Genomic DNA, 19543 nt, shown 5'->3' on the forward strand with positions numbered 1-19543 from the left:
GAAACCAGGAGCCAGAAGCTCTGTCTTGGTCTCCCACGTGGGTGGCAGGGGTCCTAGCACTTGAGCCATCCTCTGCTGCCTGCCCATGCACATTAGGAGGAAACTGGATTGGAAGCAGAGCAGCCAGGACTTGAACTGGGACTCTGTTACAGGATGCTGGCCTCTCTAGCAGTGACTCAACCTGCCGTGGCACAATGCTGGTCCCTAAGCTGCCATCTTCTAACCTCCGACTTTCATTATAGATATACTACATGACTATTCATTGATGCTTATTCACTAATGGTGTGAGATAGTAGATTCATCCTTAACTTTTTTTTTTTTTAAGATTTATTTATTTATTGGGGCTGGTGCTGTAGCGTAGCAGGTGAAGCCACCGCCTGCAGTGCTGGCATCCCATATGGGCACTGGTTCAAGTCCTGGCTGCTCCTCTTCCAATCCAGCTCTCTGCTATGGCCTGGGAAAGCAGTAGGACAGATGGCCCAAGTGCTTAGGCCCCTGCATCCACATGGGAGACCTGGAAGAAACTCCTGGCTTCAGATCGGCGCAGCTCCGGCCATTGCAGCCAACTGGGGAGTGAACCAGCCGATGGAAAACCTCTCTCTCTCTGCTTCTCCTCTCTCTGTAACTCTGACTTTCAAATAAATAAATAAATCTTTAAAAAAAGAAATTTTAAAAAAGTATTTATTTACTAGAGAGACAGAGGCAGAAAGAGAAAGAGGTCTTCCGCCTGCTCCTTCACTCCCCAGATGGCTGCAATGGCTGGAGCTGCACCTATCCAAAGCCAGAAGCCAGGAGCTTCTTCCAAGTCTCCCACGTGGGTGCAGGGGCCTAAGCACTTGGGCCATCCTCTACTGCTTTCCCAGGCCACAGCAGAGAGTTGAGACTTGTAACTCAAGTGATTTATAGTATCACTAACCAAAGTAGGAAATGGGAATGTCAGGTACATACATAAAATACGAGTTTAAAAGCTCAAAAATAAGAAAATAACACTATGTGCATGGATAAACGTTTTGGGTAAAGACAAAGGAGGGACCAGCATTGTGGCTTTGGCACAGCGGGTTAAGCTGTCTCCTTCAGTGCTAACATCCATGTTGGCATGCTGGTTTTAGTCATCACTACTGTGCTTCTGATCCAGCTTCCTGCTGGTGCGATGAGAAGGCAGAAGAAATGACCCAAGTGCTCAGGTTCCTGTAACCCATGTGAGAGACCACAGAGGAGTTCCTGACTCCTGGCTTCAGCCTCACTCAGACCTGACTGTTGCAACTATCTGGGGAGTGAACCAGCAGACGGATCAGTCTTTCCATTTGTTGTTGCCTTGCTTTTCAAATATGAGAGTAAGGGGACTAGTAGGTGTTTGGAAAGAGGTAGTAGCAGTCACATTCAAAATCAGAGTCTATATTTGGCAAGAGGACACAGATTCTTCTTGCTCTGAGTTGGAGGAAGTAGGAGAGACCTAGGCTGTAGGTTCACTGGGAGACATAGAAAAAAATTAAGAAATTATAAAGTCATAAAAGTTACTAATTGAATAGTATAGATAATCTATAATAGAATGTAGTTTAAAAATAAACATGTGTTACAAGTAAAATCTCTGAAATCGAACTCTGTTCCCGAAAGTTGGCTTGCTCAGACTATCTGAGGATTTAAATTTCTTCTATAAGCAGAGGCAGTTAGGCTAGACGGGTTCCAAATTCTTTTCTTAGAAACTATGAAAACTAGAACACAGTTAACACTGAACTGGATACAAAAGCTAGAAGGTTTGATTGGGCAGGATAATTCTAGAAAATATTCAAGATAGAAGAGAACAGCAAGAGTAAGATGTGGAGATTATATAGAAGGCAGCAGGTATGTCTCATTGGTTGCATTTGGACCCCGAGAGTTCGTGAGTGTGAATTTATAAGAGAACATACATATTTTCCTTTCTGGTTACACTTGTCTCCTACGTTTTAGGTGTGCATAGCAAAACTCTCAGGAAATATTTTTAAATGAGTGACCTTCCATGTTTGAGAGTAGTTCAACCAAATCATTTTTGGGGATGTGCCTTTTTCATTGATACAGAAAACGTGGCAGGGAGGAGTAGGAAAAAGTTCAGTTTGTATCACATGAACTGTTTCAGAAGTCTACTTTTTTGAGAGTTTTTTCCTGGTCATGACACAAATGATAGCTGTCAAGGCAAGGAGTGTAAAAGTAATGTTAAATAATTCCACATATAAAACACTGGCTGAGCTGGCTAAGTTAACTTCTTCAGGCTGTAACACAACTTGAAAAACACTTGTTGTGTAGATGTAAAAACTGATGTCCAGATTTAAAGCACTGTCTTTGTTACAACTAAGTCAGAGGCAGTGCTGGTTCAAGAACTCAGCTTCTTTCCATTGAGTTCCATGTGTGCTGAAGTTTCTGACTTTAGTCTCAAACAGTACTTGAAAATGGTTGTGCAGAACATGTTGTCTGCATGTCTGGCCCTGCCCTTATGGAAGGCTAAGCCTCCAGTGGTCCCGTTTTACAAGCCTTCAAGGTATTAATAACAGTGTACCCTAGATATGGCACAGATTGGAGTTTATCTATAAATGAATGCCCCCCCCCCCTTATGTTGTCATACTCTTCCAAACTACAGGTAAGAAAACACTGATTTATCTGATTTTGTTTCAGGCATCTATCTGTCAGATTTAACATACATTGATTCAGCATACCCATCAACTGGCAGCATTCTAGAAAATGAGCAAAGATCAAATTTAATGAATAACATTCTTCGGATAATTTCTGATTTACAGCAGTCCTGTGAATATGGTAAGTTTCTGGGACATAATGCTAAGCCACCATCCTCCTGTTGCTCCATGATTCAGTCACACCTGTTGATGACCACCTTTTACACAGCAGAAAACATCAGTGTTTTTTGTTTTGTTTTGTTTTGTTTAAGACTTCTTTGTTTACTTGAAAGTCAGAGTTAACAAAGAGAGAGGGAGAGAGGTCTTCAGTCCGCAATGGCCAGAGCTGTGCTGATCCAGGGCCAGGAGCTTCTTCCCGGTTTCCCACACGTGTACAGGAACCCAAGTCCTTGGCCATCTTCTACTGCTTTCCCAGCAGAGAGCTGGATGGGAAGAGGAGCAGCTGGGACTCAAACTGGTGCCCATATGGGATGCATTGCAGGCGGCGACTTTACCCGCTGTGCCACAGCACCAGCCCCGAGTTTTTTCTTCTATCGCAGCTTAAAGGAAAATATTAGTTATGTTATTACACTATTTGCTATTCAGCATCCGTTTTGTTTTTAAAGAATTGAAGCTTCTAATATTTAAATTTCTCATTTTTGGCCAGCACCACGGCTCGCAAGGCTAATCCTTCGCCTGCGGCGCCAGCACCCTGGGTTCTAGTCCCGGTTGGGGCGCCGAATTCTGTCCCGGTTGCTCCTTTTCCAGTCCAGCTCTCTGCTGTGGCCCAGGAAGGCAGTGGAGGATGGCCCAAGTGCTTGGGTCCTGCACCCGCATGGGAGACCTGGAGGAAGCACCTGGCTCCTGGCTTCGGATGGGCACAGCTCGCCGGCCGTAGCAGCCATTTGGAGGGTGAACCAATGGAAGGAAGACCTTTCTCTGTCTCTCTCTCAATGTCTAACTCTGCCTGTCAAAATAAAATAAAATAAAATTTCTCATTTTCATCTTTGCTGTTGCACTGTTTTGTAGCAGCTTTGCTGACAAAGCACAAGAACAGTACATATTTAATACTGCCACTGCACATTTGTTTAGCCCTTTATAGTTTACTAAATTACTTTCTGTTATCTTCATCTCACTTGATTGCCTTCATCTATTACATAAATAGTTCTTATTTTTCAAGTAAGAAAATAACTGAGGCCATTTAGCCTAGTGACAGTAAACCACCTTTTTTTTTTTTTTAAGAGTTTGGCTGGCTTTTTGATTAGTTTTTTGTTTTATTTAAAAGGCAGAGTGACATTGAGACGCAGACACAGAGAAACAGAGAGAGAGACAGGTCTCCATGTGCTGGTTCACTCCCCACATGACTGCAACAGCCAGGGCTGGAACAGATTTAAGCCAGGAGCCTGGAGCTCCATCCTGATGTCCACATGAGTGACAGGGACTCAAGTACTTGGGCCGTCTTCTACTGCCTTCCCAGGAGCTTTAGCAGACAGCTGGATGGGAAGCAGAATAGCTGGACTCTACCTGGCACTCAGAGATGGGTTGTGAGCATCCCAGGCAGCAGCTTAACCTGCTGTGCCATAGCACTCACCCCTGGTCTAGCTTTCTTGATTCAGTATGAAGTAAATAACCATTTTTTGTTCAAGGTATATTTTATGCCTTGACATGTATAGAAAGAGGTGAGCCCAAGTGGTTAGCAAAGGGGGATTTCAAAATAATTTGGATGGTTTCAATTTGTTAGGGAATGAAGTTGGGCTGTTAATATATTCTTTTAGCTTATTAAAAATAATGATTTTATGTAATTATTTTTAAAATATTCTTAAAGCTAACTTCATTTATATGCACCCATATTTTAAGAGGACTTCCCAAATGTGTATATGGTGATAGAATTTTTTATAGTTTTTTTTTTTAAGATTTTTTATTTATTTATTTGAGAGGAGTTTATAGACAGAGAGGGAGAGAGAAAGAGGTCTTCCGTCTGCTGGTTCACTCTGCAAATGGCTGTAATGGCCAGAGCTGAGCCTATCTGAAGCCAGGAGCCAGAAGCTTCATCTGGGTCTCCACATGGGTGCAGGGGCCCAAGGATTATGCCACAGCACAGGCCCCAATGGTAAGATTTTATCTCTTTTTTGCATTTTGCAAAAACCTAATACCAAGGTGAAGTTCTAAATTTTGTCTTGTTGGAAATCTATATAGGAAAAGGTAGAGAAACCACATTTGTAAATGGGAACCAGATCTCTTTAAAAGAAAATAAATACTGGCCAGTGCTGTGGCTCACTTGGTTAATCATCCACCTGCAGCACCGGCATCCCATATGGGCACCGGGTTCTAGTCCCGGTTGCTCCTCTTCCGATCCAGCTCTCTGCTGTGGCCCAGGAGGGCAGTGGAGGATGGCCCAAGTACTTGGGCCCCTGTACCTGCATGGGAGACCAGGAAGAAGTACCTGGTTCCTGGCTTCGGATCAGCATAGCTCCGGCCGTGGCGGCCATTTGAGGGGTAAACCAACAGAAGGAAGACCTTTCTCTGTCTCTCTCTCTCTCACTGTCTAACTCTATCTGTCAAATAAATTTTAAAAATAAATAAATAAATACCTCCACATCTTGTGCTGAGAGTCTACTATAGACCATAATGAAGTCCCAGATTTTTTTCCTATATAGTTTCTCAAATATGAGCCTTTGTAGTTAAAACTGGGTTTTCTTTTTAAGTATCTATACAAAACAGCATACCACTGTAATTTTCTGAGTAGCCTTCAATTTCACATTAAAGTATGCCTCAGCGAATTCCTTGTAGAGTTAATGTAAATGCTGGGGCCATGTGACCTTATTTTACCTTCAAGTTATTCCTCTCAACTTTTAAAGTTCTGGTTAAGGTGTACTGTATTAGATAATTGTTGCTCACATTTTTCCTAGATATTCCCTTGTTGCCTCATGTTCAAAAATATCTGAACTCTGTTCAGTATATAGAAGAACTGCAAAAGTTTGTGGAAGATGATAATTACAAGTAAGTTGGATATTCAGAAGTGGTTTGTATGACTTTGTCTTGTCCTCCATCCTCCCATTCCCTCCTGTTTAAACATCTACTTTTTTTTTACTTTTTTTTTTAAGATTTATTTATTTATTTGAAAGATAGAGTTACAGAGAGGCAGAGGCAGAGAGAAAGTCTTTATCCACTGGTTCACTCCCCAGATGGCCGCAGTGGCTGGAGCTGTGCCAGTCCAAAGCCAGGAGCCAGAAGCTTCCTCCGGGTCTCCAACATGGGTGCAGGGGCCCAAGGATGTGGGTCATCTTCTATTGCTTTCCCAGACCATAGCAGAGAGCTGGATTGGAAGTGGTGCAGCTGGGACTTGAACCAGCACCCCATATGGGATGCTGGCACTGCGGGTGGTGGCTTTATGTGGTACACTACAGTGCTGGCCCCTAAACATCTACATTTTATAATGTATCATTCAATTGCCTAATCCAGTGTCATATTTACAAGGATAAAACTGCTTACATAGGCCAGCACCACGGCTCACTTGGCTAATCCTCCGCCTGCGGCGCCAGCACCCTGGGTTCTAATCCCAGTTGGGGCACCAGATTCTGTCCCAGTTGCTTCTCTTTCAGTCCAGCTCTCTGCTGTGGCCCGGGAAGGCAGTGGAGGATGGCCCAAGTGCCTGGGCCCTGCACCCGCATGGGAGACCAGGAGAAGGCACCTGGCTCCTGGCTTTGGATCGGCGCGGCACGCCAGCCGTGATGGCCATTTGGGGGATGAACCAATGGAAGGAAGACCTTTCTCTCTGTCTCTCTCCCTCATTGTCTAACTCTGCCTGTCCAAAAAAAAAAAAGTACTTGATATAATTTAGCCAATTTACAAATAACTCATGTGTTCTATGGCTAAAATGTTTTAAGTTGTAGAAAGCTGATATTTGATAGTTTTACTTTGAACTATATCCAATCATTGAGTTTTTATGAAAATTTATGTTTTAATAGGAAAAGCTAATGAAACAGTATATTAAAGAAACATTACTTGTTTCTTAATGATAATTTTTGATACATCATTGATCTTATTTTCAGTTGTTTTTGTGTGTTGAGAGTATTGACCCTTCTTGCCTGTAGGTCAGAGACATGTTTCTCCTATATAGCACCATATTTATTATGTTCTCTGTATTATAACAAGTCCCTTATTGAAAAATTTTTAAAATAGTTGATACCCATGTCTTTCTCAAGGAGAGGCTATTTTTAGGTTACTATTTCTTTCATTGGTATGCTTTACATCATAACTGCTCAGCATTTTGTTTCAACAAAAAGATCAAAGAATGGAGAGCTTATGTCTCTTGAAGCTTCGCATTTTTCTTTTAGCTTTATTGTTAATCTTTCTAAAATTGCTTATCATTGTTGTGTCTGTTTTTCCCATGCTTTCAAATTGAATTTAGTGTTTTCCACAAATATTTTTCCAATTGAAGACCATGGTTTTGAAATGTATCAAAGGAAGAGATTAGGTTGTTTTTCTTTATTAAGATATTATATAAAAATGTTTTTCTTACCCTTTGGGTAGTGATTATGTTTCATTGTTCTATAGATTTTAACAGTTTATTTTTTAATTCTGCAGAACAAAATTAGTCCCATTAAAAGGCTAGAAATAATTCCAGAATCTAATTAAAAATTAGCTTTTCTCAGCTCTGGATATTTTATTGTATTAGATACTTAACTGTACCTAAAATTTTATTAATTTTCAAAACACTTTGAATGCTGTGTTTTCCCCCATGGCTTATTAGTGTTTTATGTTTCTACACCAACTTTTATTTTACAAAATTTTTTACATGACAACTTACTTGAAAATACATGAGGTCAGTTTATCAGCATTGTATGGCTAGAGTTTAATTCTGTGCCCTGAGTTACCAGTTTCTCAAGTTTAGTGATCTGTGTCTGTATTTTCTATGGTTTTTCCTCTCTCTCTTATTACTGACATAGAACTTACATGGTAAGAAACATATAGGTTTTGTCAAGTGAGATATAGAACAGATTTCTTACACATCTAAGTAAATATTAAATTTTTACCTGATTGGAAATTTTATCCTTGGATTTAAGAGGAATTAAAGCTTATTAAGTAGATGTGGAGTCTAAGAAAATTTTGAACATTTACAGAGAATGGTAACTTTTTATTGACAGGAGTAAAAGTATAATATTATTGAAGCTAATCTGATAGTTGCTCTCCTAAATGGATAGATGTGGCCATCGAAGCCGTTGACTAGTTCTGTTTGTAAGGTGACATAAGATACCTTCATTTTTTTCGGAAGACTGACGCTAAGTAGATTGAGATATTCTAGGCCTCCAGTAACTCAGTCTCATGTAAGACATATCCACAAGACCAATGATTACAAACATTTTCAGACAGTGTTGCACTAGCCATATGGCCAGCATGCCTGGGAAACAGAGGAGGAGACCTAACCAGCTTTAGGTGGGAGAAGTAGAGCAGGAACGTGAGGGCTTCAGGAGACAAGTCTTAGCAGTTGAGTAGGAGGCAGGCCCACGTGAAGGGTAAGGAAAGGCCTTCCAGAGGTAGGACCATCAAAAGAAGGGGGCGGCAAAAACTGGTTTACTTGCCTGCCTTGGGAAGTACAGCGTTCTGTGTTGTTGGAAAGGGGATTGTTTTTCTAACAATACTGTTGGTTTGCATGAGCCTGTTGAAATTAGTCCATATATATTTAGATACAGGCGACAGCTTACTTATCTAAAGACTTGTGTTTTGCGCAGCTAGTAGAGACAGTACGGATTGCATGCATGGCTTTCAGTCAGGAGGACACCCTTTCTCAGTTAATACTGGACATGCTCTGATGATTGTATCAGCAACTCACTCTCAGTAGCCTTCCCCTCTCTGCTAGTTAAGATGCTGCTGCTTTTTACACTGCTGTCAGCTATTAGCTGCTGCAAATAGCAGTGTGATTCACTCAGTAAACCCTCCGTTCCTTTGTGTCTTAGTGCTGTGTTAGGACATTGTAGATACTCTGTTTGCTCTGTTGGTCTTCACCCACTAGACTGTAAGCTTCAGAAGGGCAGAAGTATCATGTCTGCGTTAGTCTCTGTGATATTCTAGTGCCGAGCACAGTCCCCAACACAAAACAGGTGTTCAACAGATGTTTGTCAAGTGAATGAATGCAGTGTCGTCTGTAGCTTACATAAATAAACTCCTGTAAAAAATAAAGTGTTCTAGTTAATCAAATATCTATTCAATCCATGCATTTTACATTGTCAAATAGTTGAAATATAAGCATATATAATTCCCTCTTAGGTTATCAAAGAGAAAATAATTTATAATAGGTTTGTTTATCATTATGTATGCCATATGTATTTTACAATTTCATTAAAAATTCTAGTTTGTAAGGTAATGTTCAACAGTCTTTATTAATTTTCAGTCATTCTTAGAAATATTAGCCTTCATATATGGCCCTAAAGCATTTTCCAGAACTCCTCCATCCTGAAATTGTTTCCACTGCTAGGAACCATAATTTCTTTGCCATGGGACTCAAACCTGGAAATATTATCCTAAATAGAACTTAACTAACAACTAATAAGCTTTGACTTAGGCAGGAATTTACTAGGAATTTTCCCAACAGCCTTTTTTTCTTTTTTTTTTAAAAAAGCTCCAGTGCACAGGAGCTCGCTCTCACTCTCTCAAATTAAAAACAAACAAAAGGGCCAGCACCGTGGCTCAACAGGCTAATCCTCCGCCTAGCGGCGCCGGCACACCGGGTTCTAGTCCCGGTCGGGGCGCCGGATTCTGTCCCGGTTGCCCCTCTTCCAGGCCAGCCCTCTGCTGTGGCCAGGGAGTGCAGTGGAGGATGGCCCAGGTGCTTGGGCCCTGCACCCCATGGGAGACCAGGAAAAGCACCTGGCTCCTGGCTCCTGCCATCGGATCAGCGCGGTGCGCTGGCCGCAGCGCGCCAGCCGCGGCGGCCATTGGAGGGTGAACCAACGGCAAAGGAAGACCTTTCTCTCTGTCTCTCTCTCTCACTGTCCACTCTGCCTGTCAAAAAAAAAAAAAAAAAGATTTATTTATTTTATTTGAAAGGCAGAGTTACGAGAGGTAGGGTGGGGTGGGGAGAGGCCTTCCATTCACTCCCCAGATGGCTGCAATGGCCAGAGCTGTGCCGATCCAAAGCCAGGAGCTTCTTCCGGGTCTCCCTTGTGGGTGCAGGGGCCCAAGGACTTGGGCCATCTTCTACTGCTTTCCCAAGCCATAGCAGAGAGCTGGATCGGAAGTGGAGCAGCTGGGACTCAAACCGGTACCCATATAGGATGCCAGCACTGCAGGCTGCAGTTTTACCTACTATGCCACAGCAGTGGCCCCCAGACAGCCTTTTTATTTGTGTAGATCTTTCTTTTGATGAGTTGTGTTAGTTGGTTTGTCAGATGGTTAGTTCTAAACAGGGTATTTTGAAATTTTCAGTGTTAACAGTACTTCATCCAGTAAAGATGACAGTTTGCATAATTTATTTAACAATTTTTGTGATTGTTCCTAAATTTAGATATGTCAAGATAAGTTCAGTTATCAAGTACCTTTAAATGCATTGAATGGTTTGGACCTTTGGGGTGGATAACTGGGATGACTGTGTTTTTAAATACAACTTTTTGATGTTTTTCCTCTCCTTTAATATGTCCTGTAGTAACTATAAGATCAGCTTTTTATGAAAGAAATAGGAGACTTAACATCTTAAAAATTGCTTTTGAAGAAAAATATATAAATTAAATTATTCCACAGAAATGTTTTGTTTTTGTGAGAAAATACATGACTAACATTTTTGTTGTGTTAATTATTTTATGTGTTTTTTCTTTTTAAAACTCAGGCTTTCATTAAAGATAGAACCAGGGACAAGCACACCACGTTCTGCTGCCTCCAGGGAAGATTTAGTAGGTTAGTGTGTGGTTTTCTCTCATCATCAAATAAATCAGATTGCCTAATAAGAAGGAATGAATTCCAAATTAAATAAATAGTTAGCACGTCTTGTACTGTGTGTAAAATATACTTTTGGTATTAAGATCTCAGTCCTTTCTGGGTTTGTTTTTCATCAGAAACTTGTTTTGAAGTTTGTCAGTGATATAAAAATAAATAATGCTACCTCATCAGGAAAAATAGGTGTGACAAAATAATAGGTATTTTGTGAATATCATATTCATCTTTTAATTACTAAGAATGCATTGTTCTAGACAGTGAAATTTGATTACACTAGAATTTTTTAGGTCTCAGTGGAAAATTACAATATTTTGAACAATTTATGACAGTCAATTTTAGTAACTTTTTTTAAATGTTTAATATTGGACCAACTACTAAAAATATAAAAATGATACTTCCTGCTTTACCTGTTGCATTACAATGGGGATATTATATGCATACCACAGGTAATCAAAAACATAAAGAAATAATTGATAAAAATTCCCAATGCAGACTTTGACACTAGCTTCATAGCGTATCTTCTAAACATATTTGAAAACCTATCTAGTAAAACATGAAGAAGTGAGGGGATAAGCCATGGCTGTAGGAGGAGGATGAACATTCCAGTCTGAAGCTCTTATATTTGCTTTTAGTTCCTTTCTTAAAGTGGTATTTGGGGCAGACTTTGTGGTACAGCAGGTTCATCCACTGCCTAGGGAGCCTACACCCTGTATCGGAGTGCCTGGGATCTGGTCCCACCTCCCCCTTTGGGGAGCCTGCACCCTGTATTGGAGTGCCTGGGATCCGGTCCCACCTCCACCTTTGGGGAGCCTACACCCTGTATCGGAGTGCCTGGGATCCGGTCCCACCTCCACCTTTGGGGAGCCTACACCCTGTATCGGAGTGCCTGGGATCCGGTCCCACCTCACCTTTGGATCCAGCTCCCGCGAATGCACTGAGGAGGCAGCAGCTGGTGGCTCAGGTGCTTGAGTCCCTGGGATGGAGCTCCTGGCCCCTGGCCCAGCCCTGGCTGTGGTGGGCATTTAGGGAGTAAACCAGCAGAGGGAAGACAATTCATTCATTTTCTTTCTTTCTCTCTCTGTCTCACTCTCACTCTTGCTGTACCTTTCAAGTAGATGAAAATAAAATAAACATTTTTTTAAGCTTTAAAAAATACTCATTTTAAAACTCTTAAATTTGCATTTCTGTTTCATCTTTAAAGTGAGATTTGGGACAGACATTGTAGCATAGCAGATTAAGCCACCGGATAGGATGCCCCCATCCCATGTCAGAGTGCAGATTTGACTCCTGGCTCCTCTGGTTCCAATCTAGTTCCTAGATTGGGAGGCAGCAGGTGATGGTCCAAGTACTTGGGTCCCTGCCACCCACATGGGAGATCCCAACTGGGTTCAAGGATCCTGACCCAACTTTGGCTTTTGCAGGCATTTGAGAAGTGAACCAACAGATGAACAATCTCAGTCTCTTTTCCTCTCCTCCTTTCTCTCTATATCTTTAAGACAAATAAATAATTTTTTAAAGATTTATTTACTTATTGAAAAGCAGAGCTGCAGGGAGAGAGAGGCCTTCCATCCACTGGTTCCCTCCCCAGATGGCCACAACAGCTGGAGTTGAGCTGATCCAAAGCCAGGAGCCAGGATCTTCCTCCGGGTCTCCCACATGGTGCAGGGGCCCAAGGACTTGGGCATCTTCCACTGTTTTCCCAGGCCACAGAAGAGTAGAGCAGCCAGGATTCAAATCGGCGCCCACATGGAATGCCAGCACTGCAGGTGACAGCTTTACCTGCAACGCCACAGCACTGGCCTCAAATAAATTTTTTTTAAAAGCTGTGTTTTATAAATCTGTGTACTTTTAAATTGTTTTTTACCCATAAGCCTGAACTATGTCAGTATGCGTGTAACTTCCAAATGAAGCTGTTTGACCTACCTTACATGTTCTTTGTCTAAGAGGAAGCTGAAGCTAGGAGTGAAAAAGTAGTGTGTCAAGTTAAAAGAGTGCTGAACCTAGGACTCAGAATCATTCATCCAGATGTCATCTGTGATGTGAAGTCCTGAGCTGATCTGTTTTTTTTTTTTTTTAATTACTTTATTTATTTGAGAGTCAGAGAGAGGGAGAGAAAATGAGAGGTCTTCCATCCACTGGTTCACCCCTAAATGGCACAACAGCCAGTGCTGGGCCAGACAGGAGCCAGGAGCTTCTCCCTTAGTGAGGATCCAAACACTTGAGCCATCCTCCACTGCTTTTCCAAGGCCGTTAGCAGGGAGCTGGATCAGAAGTGGAACAGCATGACTCCAGCCAGTGTTCAGATGGGATGCTGGCACAGCAGGCAGCAGCTTCATCTGCTGTGCCACAGCACCGGCCCCAGCTGATCTCTTAATTCAGCTTCGACCTGTGTGAACAGGAGAAATATTTACACTGCCTCTACTTAGTGCAAGAAAGACAGATATAAATTAGTGGATTTGTTTTGTTTGGCATTTTGTGTTTTAGAACTTGGAAGGAAGTATTTTTCATCTTTAAGACAATTAAATAGAGCTAACGTTAACATTACATTTTAAGCCATTTTTGTAATATCAAAGGATTAAAAGTAAAATAATCATTTAAAACTATTTTTCCTTTTATCCCCTTCTTGCCCCCCACCTCCTGCCTCTTTTTAATTTAACCCTTAGGTCCCGAAGTGGGGGCATCGCCACAGAGTGGGAGGAAGAGTGTGGCCGCTGAAGGAGCCTTGCTACCACAGACACCCCCATCCCCACGGAATCTGATTCCACATGGACATAGGAAGTGCCATAGCTTGGGTTATAAGTCAGCATTTTTAATTATCTTTCATGTGTATAAGTTGTGTGTAGTTGATGTTATTCCCTCTTTTCCTTAAGACAAGAGTTATGATGGAGTAAAACATCTTGTTTACTATAAGCATTTGTTTCTTCAGTCTCCGAGTTTAGAAATGAGGTTTTCTGAATTGTTTCTTCATTAGTTAGGGGAGATAAATGAACTTTACAAAGAGCCATCATAAGTAGAATCAGGATAGTGATACACCATTTCCTTTTGAATCAGGACAGCCATTGTTTATCAAAACCAAAATAAGTAGTAAACTAAGTTCTATAAAAATTACTCTTTATAACCAAATACAAATAAAAGGAAATGAATATTTTGTTTAACTGTATTTGTTCTGCAATGTTAACTTCTCAGAAAAGGGTCCCACATTCACCTTTGCCATCGTTTTTGAAAAAATTTTATGACTTCACCAAAACTAATTGTAAAACAATTTTTGAATGGACCTGATGCTGAAGATGAAAAAAATGTTCTAGTTATGTGGGTAAATATGGCCAGGTTTCCATAACAGTTTACCTAAACTGTTAGTTTGAAGCTTTCATAGTAAAATCTGTATATGGGAATTCAGAAATTAATTCAGGGTAGCAGGTAAATCTTTTATATTCTGAATCTTTATATAAAGGTGTCTTTTGTAGCTGGAATTAGTACCAGTATAAAAATTGAAAAATATTTCTCTGTTTCCAGTTTCATTCATAAAATGAACACAGCAGAGTTTAAGAGTGCAACATTCCCAAATGCAGGGCCAAGACATCTGTTAGACGATAGCGTCATGGAACCCCATGCACCGTCTCGAGGCCAAGCTGAAAGTTCTACTCTTTCTAGTGGAATATCAATAGGTAAGAAGTATTTCTCTGAGGGAGTTCCAGCTTAGATAAAGTGAGAATTTAAACAAAATGTTGGAAGAGGCGTAAATGGAAAATATAGAATGAAGTTACTAAGTTTTTAAAGTGCTTGATGTTTTTGACTCCTTTAGAGAATGCATTTGAAGAATGGTGGGAATAAAACATGAGCTGGTTGTACTGGTTAACTGCACATGGCAATGAGCAAAGGTTGGAGTCGAGTGTGACTCGAGATTATTTGGGTTAAGCAGTTGGTTAGATGTGACGTCATTGGGGGCCAGTGCCGTGGCTCACTTGGTTAATCCTCCACCTGTGATGCTGCCATCTCATATGGGTGCCGGGTTCTAGTCCTGGTTGCTCTTCTTCCAGTCCACTCTCTGCTGTGGCCCGGGAGGGCAGAGGAGGATGGCCCAAGTGCTTGGGCCCCTGCACCCGCATGGGAGACCAGGAAGAAGCACCTGGTTCCTGGCTTCAGATCAGTGCAGCGCTGGCCGTAGCGGCCATTTGGGGAGTGAACCAATAGAAGGAAGACCTTTCTCTCTGTCTCTCTCTCACTGTCTACAAATCTACCTGTCAAATAAATAAATTAAAAAAAAGTTAAAAAAAACAAAAACAAAAAACCCTAGTACCAACAGATGCTGTGGGTTTAAAAAAAAAAAAAAAAGATGTGACACTGTTGCCAAGGCAGGGAAGACTGGAGGAGTAATCGTTTGTGTACAGTGTGGTATTCGTAAAGGCTGGCTGAATTTGCACCATTAAGAATTCTGTTGTGGACATCTTTAGTCCCTATTGAGATGTTAGGTACTTTGTTGAATTTATGGATCTAGAGCCAAGAGGGGTAAGGTCATGTCTGAAGTTAGGAGAATTAGCATATTTATGATATTTCACACCATGGGACTTGTTGAGATCACCAAGGAAGAGTGTAAGTATTAAATAGATAGAAGAACTTCCTCTCATTCAGAGATCTGATTTAATTTTTTTGAAGATTTATTTATTTATTTTATTTGAAATGCAGAGCTAGAGAGAGAGAGAGAGATCTGCCATCCTTTCTTCACTCCCAGATGCCTGAAACAGCCAGGGCTAAGCCGAGACAAAGTCAGGAGTCCAAGACTCAGTCCAGGTCTCCTAAGTGGGTGGCCTGGATCTAACTTCTTGAGCCATCACCTTCTGCCTTCCAGGACATTGGCAGGAAACCAGAATTGGGAGTGAGCTAGGATGCAAACACAGACACTCCTATGTGGGATACTGGAATCCCAAATGACAACTGAACCACTAGGCCAAATGCCCATTCTTGGCTGATTATTTCTGAAAGAAGGATGTGCCATCACATCAGATTATGAAGGGCAAGGACCATTAAGTAGGGGAGAAAACCAGAGTGTGGTGTCATGATACCAAGTGTCTGAAGGAAGAGGGACGTGCTTAGTATCAGTATGAGATGCAGAAAAGGGAGCTACGATGAGAATAGGGAATTGACCAGGGATCTTGGCAAGATAAGTATGATCTTGACAAGAGTTGCTTCATAAAATGGTGAAGGCAAAACCTGTATTGGAGTGGATTTGAGAGCAGGAGGAAAGAAATGTAAGGTAAAGAGGGGATTTTTAAAAAAAATATTTATTTATTTACTTGAAAGGCAGAGAGGGGTCTTCCATCCACTGGTTCACTACCCAAATTGCTGCAATGGCTGGAGCTGGGCCAATCCAAAGCCAGAAGCCTGGAACTTTTTCCCTGTCTCCCACGTGGGTGCAGGGGCCCAAGCACTTGGGCCATCTTCTATGCTTTCCCAGGCCACAGCAGAGAGCTGGATAGGAAGTGGAGCAGCCAGGGCTCAAACCAGCACCCATATGGAATGCTGGCACTGCAGGGCAGTGGTTTCACTCGCTACACCACAGCACTGGCCAAGAGAGGGGATTGTTTTACTGTCTGTATTAGTCAGCTTTTCAGTACTGTAGCAAAATACCTGAGGCAGGCTACTTTCTTAAGAAAAAAGGTGTATCTAACTCAGTTTAGGGTAGAAGTCTAAACAGCAAAGTCTCTTGCAAGGGCCCCCTGTCCACCTCACACCATGATCTCTCTGTCTAGTCCCTGTTGCTCTTCCTCTCATATGGACAGGACACAGAGCTCCTCCCTGAGTAACTGATCTAAACCTCATCACTTTCCAAAGACGCCACCTCTAAAAACCCTGTTGGGATCAAGTTTACCTTCTTAACACCACTGGCATGTGACTCTGAGGATTAAACTCTGGGAATCTAGGGGATGGAGACCATATTCAAATTGTAGCAACTTCCTAAACTTTTATTTATTTTCTGGATCTGAAATGATTTCAATTCATCATTAGAAAATAATCCATATCATTTTAATTTTTAAAAAGGGATAAAGGAGAAAAATGTTTTTTGTTTTGATGAAGTAGCAGCTCACTCAAAGGCTAAGCCTGCTGTGTTACTATGACTGTCTCAGTGTTGATAAATGGCCAATGGAAAGAGATACGAAAGGAGATTTGTTTTCTTGACATCTTTGGCCTCTGAGAGTTCCACACCCTGAAAACAAAATTGCTTCGGAGTTCTCCAGCAGTTGATTTTGACGTTCCCTTTTTATAAATGCCAATGATGACAAAATTTTTGGCACAGAAGATATTTATCACCTAAAATACTTCTTTAATAATGCTGCAAGTTGCCTGTGTGCAAATGACAAACTCAGTCTGAAAAATAGTACACAATAGTTTTGCAAAAAAAAAAAAAAAAAAAAAAAGGAATTCTTTTCAGTTAAAAGTTTCTTATACCTATGGGGACAGACATTTGGCCTCATAGTTGAGATGCAGTTTGGGACACCCACATCCCAAATTGAAGTGCCTGGATTCAAGTCCATTCCCAATTTCTGCTTCCTACGACTGTGTAGCCAGAGAGACAGCAGTGATGGCTCATGTACTTGGATCCCTGCCACCCATCTGGAAAACCCAGATTGAGTTTCTTGTTCCTGGCTTCAGTCTGGTCCAACCCAGATACCTCTCTCCCCTACCATCCCTCTCTCTCCATGTCTCTCAATTAGTTAATTAAAAAAATTTAAACTTCTTTTGATTAATGAATCTTGCGTGCCACATGAAGCAAAAACTAATACTTTTTTAAAGGTTCACTCATTCGTTCATTCATTCATTCATTATTCATTTGAAAGGAAGAGAATGAGAGAGTGCTTCCATCTGCTGGTTCGTCTCCAAGTGACCCCAGCAGCTAGGTCTGGGCCAAGCTCCTGAAGCCAGGAGCCAAGAGCTCCATTCTGGTCTCCCATGTGGGTGGTAGGGCCCCCAGTACTTGAGCTGCCTTCCATTGCTTTCCTAGGCACATTAGCTGGAAGCTGGATCAGAAGTAGCTGCCAGGAATCAAACTGGCACGCTGATAGGGGATGCCTGTTTCTCCAGTGCCAACTTAACCCTCTGTGCCACACCACCAGCTCCAAAATAATAATTTTTAAAATTACTTCTATCAAATGCTTTGTATTTGACTTTTTACTCATCCTAACTCTTTTTAGATTACATGTTTGAAAGACAAAGAGAGAGAGAGAGAGATTCCATCAGCTGGTTCACATCCCAAATGCTTTTAACAGCCAGGGCTGTAACCAAAAAACCAGGAGCCCAGTCTAGGTCTCCCAGCTGTGTAGCAAGGACCCAGCTACTTGAGCCGTCACCACTGCCTCCCAAAGGTGTGCACTAATAGGAATCTGGAATTGGGAGCAGAGCTGAGTCTCAGACCCAGGCTCTCTGCAAATGAGATTCACATTTCCGAAGCGGTACCTCAACTGCTGCACCGAGCACCCACCCTGCTCATCTGAAGTATGCTAATGATGATCTTTACTTTCTGTAGGCAAGCTTTTGGTTACCACAAGATAGTTAACAACTTATTCATTCGGTTACAGTTAGGGTCTCAGTTTAGAGATTTCTAAAGCAGATTTTTCGCCTTTATGTTAATTTTTTTGATTATTCTAAGGCTAGTACTTGGTAAACAATTGAAGATTATTGCATCCTTTTTGTAAATTAGCAACATTGCAACACAGGCATTTGCCTTCCAAGATTTTTGTTTTACAACTTTATTACCATGAGATGGTAAAGGTTAGCATGCATACACAAGAATCTTTCCCTTAACTGTAGTTTTTATGTGCTGTTAATCTATACCGTGAGTGCTGAGAAAGTACTACTTTAAAAAATCAACCAGGGCTTGAGACAGTGACCCCAAACAATTTCTCAAGTGGCAAGTATGTCCTGGCTACCCTAGAGCAGTGCTGCCTAGCAGACATGCCAAGGAGGCATGTCCACCCTGAGCTCCACACCGCACTGCAAGTGTGCCTCCATTTCCACGTGCACCACGTGCCACCACCAGCGGCAGCGGCAGCAGCTTTACCTCTGGTTCCTCATCTCTGCTGCGCAGTACAGGAAGCAGGCTTCTGTGCCTGTTACTCATGCTGTTCCAGGCACGTAGGAGAGGTCTTCATCAGCTGCCTGTAATGGCCGCCTCGCAGCATCAGCGTCGGACCCCCATTACAAGGCTGGTAGACGCTTCATCTTAATCTTACTGAGAGCCAGGGTTACCTCTCAGAACTGAAGTCTGCTGGCCAGAATCTTCACCCTTCACATGTTTTTCCAGCCAGTTTTAAACTTTCTATTTAAGGACCATTTTAAATGTTATAATGGCCAAAGAGGAAATTGTTACTTTGTTATAGTACCATTTGTTTCTGGTTTTTGTTTTTTGTTTTAATTCCATCCTCTTCAGCTTGTCTATCTTAACAGTGAAGAATTGAATTTTATTAAGCTTTTTGCTCCTAGGGTAGTAACGGATTTCACTAAAAAAGAAAGACATATACCATGAACTTCTAAGGATTTCATAATAATATTGGTCCTAAGTTATGAAAGACCTAAAAAAAAAGTGCAGTGTGCATTCTCTGAAGGTGGAAAATGATCTATTAAGATAATGAGTTGGAGCTGTAAGTTGGGTATGCAGGAATTTTTTTTAGTGTTTTGTAATGTTAGGTAGTTTCATCAACTGTATTTCAGTATATTGCAAAATAAACCTAGCAGCAGTGATATTAAATTAAGTAATGTGTATGTTCATCTGCAATGTGATTGACATCTTGGGAATTTATGAAATCAAAACTGGAAGAATAATTCTAAAAATGGAACAACTTCTGATTCAGGTAGCAGTGATGGTTCTGAACTAAGTGAAGAGACCTCATGGCCTGCTTTTGAAAGGTAAGAGAAGGCGTCCATGTGACTGCTCTGAGCTTGTCTGTCTTAAAGTCCATGATAATGTGAATTTTAAGAAA

The 19543-nt window shown here is 41.5% G+C and overlaps 1 protein-coding gene across 11 annotated transcripts in view; it reads left to right on the forward strand.

The window, feature by feature from the left end:
- The window catches only part of RALGPS2 (Ral GEF with PH domain and SH3 binding motif 2), a 169550-nt gene that overhangs the window by 123068 nt on the left and 26939 nt on the right, over positions 1 to 19543 (forward strand). For all 11 annotated transcript variants that reach the window (XM_070077192.2, XM_070077183.2, XM_070077193.2 and 8 more), the window contains 6 exons: positions 2647 to 2784; positions 5552 to 5642; positions 10465 to 10532; positions 13235 to 13370; positions 14085 to 14236; positions 19415 to 19469. In XM_070077192.2, coding sequence (XP_069933293.2) covers positions 2647 to 2784; positions 5552 to 5642; positions 10465 to 10532; positions 13235 to 13370; positions 14085 to 14236; positions 19415 to 19469 — 640 coding nt within the window. The remainder of the gene's footprint in view (positions 1 to 2646; positions 2785 to 5551; positions 5643 to 10464; positions 10533 to 13234; positions 13371 to 14084; positions 14237 to 19414; positions 19470 to 19543) is intronic.

This window comes from Oryctolagus cuniculus, chromosome 7 (genome assembly GCF_051225735.1).
Source record: "Oryctolagus cuniculus isolate XC-2025 breed Fujian yellow rabbit chromosome 7, ASM5122573v1, whole genome shotgun sequence".
NCBI lineage: Eukaryota > Metazoa > Chordata > Mammalia > Lagomorpha > Leporidae > Oryctolagus > Oryctolagus cuniculus.